The sequence below is a fragment of the Cyanistes caeruleus genome, chromosome 2 (assembly GCF_971803275.1).
Source record: "Cyanistes caeruleus chromosome 2, bCyaCae1.hap1.1, whole genome shotgun sequence".
Taxonomy (NCBI): Eukaryota; Metazoa; Chordata; class Aves; order Passeriformes; family Paridae; genus Cyanistes; species Cyanistes caeruleus.
In genome coordinates, this window is record NC_141702.1 from 61,964,692 (window position 1) to 61,975,347 (window position 10,656).

At 36.1% G+C, this 10,656-nt stretch overlaps 1 protein-coding gene across 15 annotated transcripts in view; it reads right to left on the reverse strand.

Moving 5' to 3' along the window:
- ADGRG6 (adhesion G protein-coupled receptor G6) overlaps positions 1-10,656 on the reverse strand; it is a 111,110-nt gene that overhangs the window by 6,160 nt on the left and 94,294 nt on the right. For 9 of the 15 annotated variants that reach the window (XM_086877350.1, XM_086877355.1, XM_086877348.1 and 6 more), the window contains 5 exons: positions 10,329-10,597; positions 8,614-8,728; positions 7,302-7,585; positions 3,200-3,301; positions 933-1,085 (listed from right to left, as the gene is read on the reverse strand). In XM_086877350.1, coding sequence (XP_086733476.1) covers positions 933-1,085; positions 3,200-3,301; positions 7,302-7,585; positions 8,614-8,728; positions 10,329-10,597 — 923 coding nt within the window. Of the gene's footprint in view, positions 1-110; positions 664-932; positions 1,086-3,199; positions 3,302-7,301; positions 7,586-8,613; positions 8,729-10,328; positions 10,598-10,656 lie in introns of those variants that run through there. The other 6 variants (XM_086877356.1, XM_086877354.1, XM_086877357.1 and 3 more) reach the window with 1 other exon arrangement.

Sequence of the window (10,656 nt, forward strand, 5' to 3'; positions counted from 1 at the left end):
GCTTAATGAAAATAGTTAATACTTAAGAAACAACATAAATTCCCTTCTAGTCAAATCATCTGCATCAAAATATTTTTTCTAATGAATATTTTAAAGCAAGTAAACACACCTTTGAGTTAAATATGTGCGCAGATTTTATTTCCACTGTATTTATAAAGGAGTATTGTATAATAATGCTATGTGACTTTACACAGGACAAAAACATGCACTCACAAAAACAGAGTAACAAAAAAAAAAGCCTGAACTATATAACTGAATTTCTGAAATATTATCTCAGACACAACCAAACTTGTAAATCATTGCAGCTGCTCTCTTTCTTTGCTCCCTTAAAAAGCTTTTTAAAATGAGCATATTTTCATGGTATGAGTGGAGTACAGATGATGCCTTTTATTACATATACCATTGACATCTAAATAAATAAGCAGTAAATATGGTTATTTAGAAGGGCAAGACAATGCACACTCTGGGAACACCGTATCCATTTCCGAGTAGGCTCCATTTGTCGTTTTACCCATAAATGTGTTACAGTTAGATGAAAGGAGTTTAACCAAGACAACCAGCTGTGGACTTGGAGTCTGAAGACTTGGTTCCTATTTCCAGCTGTACTGTCAGCTTTCATGTTACCTCGGGTGAAGAACGTCATCTCTCTGTGCTTTGGCTACCCTGTGTTTACAATAGGATAATAAGCAAAATTTGCTTTCATCAAGCCTATTTCATTTAGTATGGGAACATATGGAGATCAGATCTATATATTGGATGTATTGCATGTTAGATAATGGTTCTTATTAAACAGTAACATATATTTAAAAAATACTGTCACTGTGCGAATTGATGTCATTTTCCCTTTTTAACCTTTGGGTAGAAACGCTTGCTGTGCCTTTAACACAAGCCCACGTATTCACAGGTGCATTGGTTGCAGTGCAAGAACTCACCTGTATGGCTGTTTCGTTTGCAGTATGTGTTTGTTGTAGATTTTGATTTGGATGTTAGGTAGGTTGAATTTGAGCCGATGGAACTAGAGGATAAGGATTTCCCGAGATTATCAGAACTCTTCTTTATAATATTGGTTGCTGTTTTGCTCCAATCTAAAAATGATTGAGAAGTTTTACATAAATAACTACCATAGGTAATATATGCCTAATTTATTCATTACAATTTCAAATATCTGATGCATTTCTTAGTATTGTTTATAACAAATATCCTATCCTTTTCCTGCTAGGTATCCTCTTTGGTTCTTAAGAACAATAATTCCTACTTGATTTACTCTACTGTAGCAGTTGAAATTGGTGGCTCTAACATTCTAACAACAGTTTTGTCTGGACAGCAGAACTGCAAGTATGACCTGGCTTTCCAGAATGCAGAAGAGCAGAGAAGCTCTGTAACAGTGTAGGGATACCAAACTGTCCTGACCTGAAAGGCAAAATCCAAAGGTGACAGGAAAGGGATAGATAGGACCATTTACAATGATCTTATCATCTGAGGGTTTGATCTGCTGCTGAGGAAGATACTACATACTAACAACTAACTTGTTTAGCATATAGGCTCACAATTTATATAATAAAGATTATTCAGGAGTTCACATCTAAAGAATTTTGTCCAAACCATTAAGACAATAGGCTCTTATGCTGGAACAATTTCTAAAATTAAATTAAATAGCTAATACCAATAGACTGACTGAAGAAAAATAACACTTAAAAACTCCTCACAAAGTGTCCCAATACCACTAGAATAAAAGTATCTAACTACTTTTGTACCATACAATTGCAGGGAAGTGCAGGAAGTTTCACAATTCAGTCACCTTGCTGCTATTCACTACACTTCAATGAAATTCACAAAATGGAAGAGAAGTCCAAGTCAAAGACATGTGTGCCACTTTAGTCTTGATTTAAATCAAGACAAATACTTTATACTAAATTATTGCTAGAGTGTTTAGGTATTCAAGTTCACATTTGACTTATATTTCAGTGTTCTGCCTGAAAACAGTGTCAAGTTTTTGGAGATTAAAACCAGCCCATGGAGATAAACTGGTTAATGCCAAACATAATGATATCACATTAACTATACCACTGAAATATTCAAATCCTTCATATTTTTATTTCTACTATATTCATACCCACAACCTGCCCAACAGCAGCATAAGAAAAAAAAAAAGGAAAGAATTTGATCCATCTTTGTTTTTCAGTTCAGGAGTTATAAGATAAATCACATGGAAACTGAACATATGAAACAATTTGGATGGCAAATCAGAATGGATATGATTTTCCTAGTTTCCTTATTAACTCTTTGAAATAAGGAATTAAGTTTTCTTACTTGCAAAAAAAGAAATGAAATTAAATGAAAAGAATGAAAGTTTTACCATAGAAAGCAATGATCTTATGCCACCTTACACCAACTGTAGATTTGAACCTGGTCCTTGAACAAGAACCACATGAGAAAGAATGATATGGTCCAAGTCACCACATCAGACAGCAAAGGAAGAGCCAGTTGCCTGAACACAGCAGACTCATTCCATCCATGATGGCCAAAGATGCAGGAAAATTTAAGTATAGTGGCTCAAGCACTGCACTTTTCATGTGTCCAAACCAACATCTCTCCTTTCACTCTGACTTGCAGATGAAGGTGAATTCCAGTTCTAGGACCTAATCAGGCTTCTTTAAAAGAATTTTCCATGTTTCTGTGTCTTTAATAGTCTCGGAGTTCAATGGAAAAGGACAGGGAAGTTTAAAAAGGCAAAGATAAAAGCAAAAGAAGTCAGAATGCTTCTATGCAACTTTTAAGAATTGCTCCTACCTCAGTTTAACAGTCCATACAATTCAAAGTCAACATACTTTAATATAGGAGAAAATGAGTAAGACTGGGTTTGGAATGACAAAGTTTGAATCTCTTTATTCTTATTTTTTCTTTTTTTTATTTTTTTTTTATTTTTAGGGTATGATGGGCCTTCCAAAACCATGCCCATAGCACTACAAAATACACCAGCTGCCTTTAATGGAACCCTGAAGGACTTGAGAATTTTTATGAAGTGATATCTGAGAAGACTCTCAGCAATTATTAGTAGTGATATTAGCCTGTGATTAACCTATTTTTCCACACCTCTGGCTTACCTTGTATGATATTAAAAATAACATAGCAAGCTGTTTACTTGGACTTTTATAGATAACTGCAGCACCTAAGGAGGGGAATTGTGAACTGCCTTTACCTGAATTGTCTGCCAGTCGGAATCTGCCACAACAGAGATGTCTCCTCCACTGTTTCTGCACATTTTCTTTCATAGCACAATGGAATACAAATATAAACAAGCCTGTGACAAAAGCAAATAAAAAAATGAAGCATGTATTTATAAACAGATTAACTGAAATTTGTAATCAGAGGAGTATGAAGTACAAATAAAAAAATATCATCTTAATATTTAAAATAAAAAAATGAAGCATGTATTTATAAACAGATTAACTGAAATTTGTAATCAGAGGAGTATGAAGTACAAATAAAAAAATATCATCTTAATATTTTGTTAATATCATCCATGCATCATTTAAGAGGTATGGAAAAGAACTAAAGTTTTCCCATCCTCCATTTGCCACATGTCTGGGATATCAGAATACACAGATTGGGATGCCTTTTATTAGCATTGTTGATTCACCTCAGTGTTCATTTTTATTTTTTCTTTTTTTTCCCCCTTTGCTTAGAGGAAAATGAAAAGGAGTTTTCTTTGAAGTAAATGACTATTCTGCACCCAACAGGACTGCAAGAGAGAGACTGCAAAATAAATACCAACATTATTATATTAGCAAAGAGATACTTTATGTCCTGGATATGGTTCCACTTGTACAGAACAGTGGGCTGTATTCTTTTAAAACCAGACATCTTGTAAATGAATGAAATGGTGCACTGAAAATCCTGAAAATCCACTTGGATTTATGTGTATGACATACACGTACTTGAAATGATTATAAAAAGGGTAAGAATATCTTCACAAGTACTAATTAGGAGTCCAGCTACTTACTTCCAAAGACAACTAACTGATTTGCATAAGCAATTGTAATGTATGTGTTTAAGAATGTTTTGATAGAGTTGATTTTTCTCATGCAATTATAAAGTCTTTATTTTCAAGACAGGAGATTAGCATCCTACCATGTGATCAGGTAGGTCTTGACAGGGTGTACTGTAAGATTTCATCACCTAGAAATGTACTTTGGAGCTAAATACAGAGGTTGGAAGTCTCATATGCTCCTGGCTTCTCAGGCAGGCACCGGCTGTGTAATCTTTTGTTGTTCTGTGGCTTAGCCTATTTCCTGTTTTACTTGTATTGTCTATGAGAGAGACAACCTGAGGCCGAACACCTGACAGCAAAGTGCTACTGCCAGATCTTTCTGATTATATCTTAAATGTGAATAAATGCTACATAATGTGGGCAAACCTCATCAAGTGGCTTCGTTTAAGATCATCATGAATAGTTCTGTATACTAATGTACACTGTATTTCAGCTGTCAGAACACAATGGCAGGGTATAGTTTAGATATTAATGTTCAGAGAACCAAATTTTCTTCTCTCTCCCAAACTGCTGAGGTCTAATTTTGAACTAATGCATGTCATTGAACTGGACTTATTTGCTTATCAGGACAGGTTGAGACCTTTAGAATCAGCTAACTTCAGGTAGGGGTTGGGTCATGAAACATAATTTTTCCAAAACTTTTCAAGAGCTGATAGGGAGAAAATGGAAAAGCACATTTTTGAAAAGGCATCACCTTAATGCATCTCAACTCTCTTGGATTATGGATATTGTATTTGCATTTGGTAAAGTATTTTTTCTGTGTGATTTGTTTAAAGCACAGAGCAAGTCCAATGCAACCACTAGCAGCTCTTACAGGGCTGGAAATATGAAGTAATTTGTGGCCCAAAGTTCTTCTTAGGGCTTTTGCATAGCTTACAGACTTAGTAAATTGATACTTAATTAAATTGCAGTGAATGTTCTGAATGGTTAAAAAGAAAATGCATATTCCATAGTAATGCAAAACAAATGTACTGCATTAAGTACTTTGTCTTTACCCTGTCTGGGCTTGGTCTCCAGAATTTTTTTCTCTGTATTTCATTATTCATTAAGTTTACAATGTGCTTTTAGTAGTACAGCTTTGGTTTTGTTTCCCAGAGACAAATCAGACCCTAGGCTTGGTTCTAGCTTGGCTCTGACTTGAAAGTATTTGGCTTGCCCAGGCATATATATAAAATGAGCAGCCAAAAAAGAAATGTTCCCATATTTTTCACTCTGAGTGTCAAGGAGAGAAAAATAATTTCCTTTGTAGATGAAACAGCAAAGTACAGTAACACTAGCAGTTGCTGCAATCTGCTTTTTCATTGCCAGTGCACAGAAAATTGCTGCTGGAGGCTGCTGGTATGGCTTGAAATACTCATGCAGCTTTCAAAAACTTGAGAGAAAACAGGTTATTTACCAACATCTCTATAATTAAGCTGCTAATACTGATGAAAGACTTGCCATATTGAAATGCTTTTTGCAGCTAGAAAAGGCTTCCTGATACAGATTTGCCCCATTCCATCCCCTTACGGCTAGATGAACACTGCACCAGCTATACAGGATTTTAAACATCCTCTTCCCTTATTCTTTAGCCTTGCCAAGCTCTTTCTAATATACCAATTAGTACTTTCAGATAGAAGATTTTTATCTCCTGTTGCTTGATATGACATGCTTCAGCCTAGACTGCATCATCTTTGCTACCACAATCCATGAAAAGCTCATCATTCTTCTTGTTACATTTACTTCTTGTCTTTTTCAGTTTCATGTTCTGACTTAACTGCCTTCCAAATATTCGTTTTCCATTAAATAGTGTTATTATCCCACTTAGGCAGTGCTGGCCAACCTTATATGCACTCTGCACATACAAGCTTAATTGATTGCACTGGAAATTCTGGTTCCAGAGAACTTGTTCAATTTGACCCTTGGCAAGATTTTCAGAATTTAAGTCTTTTTTCATGTTCTTCCCATACTTCTGATCTCTCTAGACCTGTCTGAATTTCTAACACAGACACAATGCAGTAAATACTTCATTAAGCTGCTAGGGGAGTATCAGAATCTGTCCTTTGGAAAAAACAGTCTAGTAAGAGCACCACATCCAAATACTTTTTATCATTTTGCTTAGCATTTTATGTTGAAAATGACCCAAACAAAAACCCACAACATGATTCTCCTTCCATGAAATCTCAATAAATCTTTCAGCGCAGGAAATACATCTCAACAGTATCAGATAAAATCCGCACAGGGTGATATTAAGTACTTTTTCCATAAAGAGAAGATGTTTTGCTGACCCTATGAAAATTTCATTTTTTATCTCAATATTTGTGTTGCATAACACATACTCCTTCAATTACATTCTTGAGAGTTTTTTTGTTTGTTTGTTTAGGGGTTGGTTTGGGATTTTTTTTTTGGTTTTGTTGTTTTGGTTTTTTTGTTTTGTTTTGTTTGTTTTTTTCCTGGCAGATTTAATTTTTATGTCAATATGTGTGTGGCATAACACATGCACTTCCAAGACCTCAGGGTTTTCTCTTCTTTATGCATTTAATTGTTCTGCATAGGTGGGTACAGCAAGTACCGGTAGAGAATTTTATGACAGTTGAAACATATGCAAATTTTAGCTCTGAGCTGAATTTTTTTAAATGTCAGCTATGTAGTTCTGTAATTTATAGCCATTTTATTAGAATTTACAGCATTTTTCAGAAAGACAAATTATTCTGGAAAAGTAAAATACTGAAAAATTGAGTAATGGAAAGAAAAATAAGCTGACTGTAACAAGTCAGTGGATTTTTCTTAGGTGAAGACTATCCCATATGTCTCTGCTATCTCTCCACACTGAGACAGGACTGAATTTTAATTTATGAGTTTCTCATGCCTTAATAGAACAGTTATGAGTTTTATAAATTCTCTACAGGAATAAATTAAGGAAAAAGGCTTCCTATATTTGTTATAATCAGTGAAAGGAAATGCTGAAGGTCATACAGCATGTATCTCAAAAGAGAACACTGCAGACTGTTAGCTAGGAAGATCTCCATTTATAATGTAGTTCATTTTAGGGAAAAAGACCTTGAAACTGTAATTAATTTATGTAAGATATTCAACCCACACGTAGTTGCTATCATTATTCCACATAAGGGGAAACTAATGATGGTTTAATATCAAAGGAAAACCTAGAGAGCTCAGATATCAGTTCCCTAGTCCAATCACTGAACATCATATGCCCCAGAACAGTAACAGATCAAATATTATTTGTTCATAGAAGAAAAACTCAGCTTACCTTGCAATGAATTGAAAATTGAGAAGAGGTACAGGAAAGCAAGAGTTAAGGGACCCCAGGCAAAAAAGGCAAAGCCCCATGTCATGCCCAGGAGGAAGGTCAGGCTGACCACGCTACGGAGGTTCCTCAAGATCTCTTCCTTCAAGCTCCGGTTGGTTCTTTTCCCATTCCTTCCACAGATTTGCACCATCACCACAATAAACATGGCAACATTCATCAGAAACATGATTCCAAAGTAGCCAGCACAAGTCACGTAAAAGACAACTTCATTCTTGATCCAGCAGCTGTAAAAAAAATTAAAAAATTTAAAAAAGAATAATTTTTGTCTAATGGAAATTATCCTCCAATTATTCATATGACTGAAGGAAAATGAGCTGATTTCTGATACCACTGATGCAGAATTAGAGTGTAAAATGAAACCTTTGTCCATTTTCAGTTTGGAAACAGGATGAAGCCCAGAGGCACCTTAAGTGACTATGGCCTATAGTACTACCATTCAAGAAATCTGAAGGCTGTGCCACATTTTAGTCAAAAATATTTTAAAAAGTGGGAAGTGGTGGGAACTGCAATCTCATAATGAAAAAAGTTTAGACTCAGTACAAAAAAAAATTGGTGTTGTCATCTGTGTGAAGCATTGAGTGCTTTAGTAACAGAATGAGCAAACTTGGATCCTCAATGTCAAAATCTCAAGTTTCTGCCACTGGAGCTAAAGGAGAACTTGAACATGTAAGAACTGGAGAAGTAGCAGGACTTTTGAGGTAGCCATTTGACAGTCAGCCATATGAGAGCTCTAACTAATTCCTCATGCAGCAAATGGCCTGAATGCTCAGCATGATACTAAAGTAAAATTAAAAAATTAAAGTTTTATTTATCATGATGAAGCTTTGCCAAGCGAGGCAAAGAGCACTCACATAAAAATTTTGGCATTTGGAGTTATTATCTGGACATCAAGAACATAGAGGACTATTGAACTACATTGGCAAAAGGATGCTTGATTCACAAAGGAAACTTTTTATACAAATTCTTCCCTTGTTCTTACCTAGAAAATATACTTTTCATTTAAGACAAACCAAAGCAAGTATTTTTATTTTATTTTCATGACAAAATCTGTAAATTATTCTTTTGCTACAGGCATGCTTGTACCTGGTGTTGGGTAATGCAGATTTCCCTTAAATTATTCTAACAGCCTTCTTCACATTACAGATTCTAATCATTCAGAACAGTTTTGCCCTTTCTGCTTGTTTAATGCACCATCGACTTATCCAAAGCAACTATAAAGGCTAAATTTCAAGAGATCAAAAGAAATACTCACAAATCATCTCCTCCTTGCCCATTAGCATCTCTGCCATATAACTCTTTGCCATAAACATGACTTGCATTTGTATTAGCACTTGCTAAAATGATTGCTATCACCAGAGCTGGCAAACCTGTAACACAAGAAAATTTGTGAGCTTTCGAATCTCCTAAACTTTCAAACTCACCATGGTAAGCTGAATTATTGATGTCTCCATTCCTACCAAAATTCTTTGGTGCAGAGCATCCTGAGAAAACTGCATTGAGAAGGTAGACGTAAACAATTTTTCAAAGAGTACAAATATATTGAACTATCAAAGCAATTAACAGGCATTCATTAATAAGCCTTGTAATGTTCTGTATGGTAGAAGAAATTTAGTAGATGATAAGGAAATTAAAGTAAAATAATAAACTGAAGTAAAATAATATCCCTTAATTACCCAAAGTTAAATTTGCAACTGCACACAGGTTCTCATTATATAGTGAGAAGATTAACAAATTATTGCAAAAATGACATCTAGTCGAGGCATGGTATTAGGAATTTTTTGAGGGACTTTTTTTCACGCTATTGTGAATACATTAGGTTGTGTAACTGGGGAACATGGACTAAATAAAACCTGTAATTTCTCCACTGCTTTTCTCAACCACATTATGTTACGTATCTTCTACAGGATCATACATATTATATATAATTTACTTATATGTGGTCCCCTTGCTTCTGTAAAGCAAACCATGCATTTCTTAATAAAAAAGCAGAGGGAGTATTTGGGGAAAATAGACAAGTATGCAGAAGAGAACTCTGCAGAAAGGTACAGCTCACACAAAAGAAATGTACATTTCCTGATGTGCCTTATTTACATGTCTTATCCTTGCTATAACAGAACAGATTCAAAGGGGAAGAGGTTAATTTGCTTTTCCGACCACTCAGTCCTTGTCCCCTGCCGAGGCTGCCAAAGAGGATGCTAGTTGCCAATGGAAAGACATCAATTATCAGCTGTACTGAGGTCAGTGCTCTAGCCGTAAGGTTAATGGCTTTGTATTGTCTTGTATTATTTCAAACACAATATGCACATTCAGGGAGAAACCACAGATTCCTGATACAGACAAAAATGAAGAATAAAAGTCTTGCTGCCTGAGCCTTGCAGCAATTTTTCAGTATTACTTTTTCCATTTCTGTCCTGCTGTGTACATTGCTTAGGGCAGCCAGGATCTCTTTGTGGTTTAAACACTGCTGAATCTCAGAAAGTTTTGGTTGTCTCTGATTCCACAATCGGCTTTGTTGGCAAGAAAATGTAGGCTGGACTCAAGAGTTTTTGAAAGTCAGTGCAAAACCTCCATAGGCTTTGCAGTAACTGCAAAAGTTTCTGCATTCATCGTGTGACACAGTTCTCCATATCTGACACGGCACTCACATTTCCTCTCTCCCACTCTGGCCTCTTTGGAAAACGAGACCAGTTTATCTGGTGTCTCTGCTCATTCTGGGGCTGGGAGCTGCTCTGGGTGGAGAGTGCCAGTGAGAGTGCATTTACACAGAATCACACCGGGGAACTCGGTGACAGGGAGGGCTGGCGGTGTGCCGGCACTGCTGCGGGCTGGGGGAAGGAAACGACACACTGATATGCATTCTACTCTGCATTTCTGACAGAGACCTTTCACATATGTGTTTCTCTTTTACAGAAAGCATTTTATACAGCAGCATACCCGCTAGGTAAATATTGCTCCTAATGAACTCACCCCAGCCAATGATGCAAAACTTCAGTATGTATCGCCGTATATACGTGTTGAACACCTTCACCAGAGCAATGTACATGTGAACAGCTTCCAGTCCCATCCATGTAAAGGTGGCCAGAAGAAAAAAGTGCAAAAGTGCAGCTACAGCTATGCAGAGGCCGTCAATATCGAAGGATGCAATCCAGCCATCAAGCAAAAAAATCAGGTTAAGGAAGAGCAGGGCTGTGCTCAGATTCATCAGGATTTTGGATGGATAATCTCTTCGTAACTTCCTAATGAGAGAAACACAGGTGCACATGATTAAGTTGCTGCAATCACACAAACCACCTAC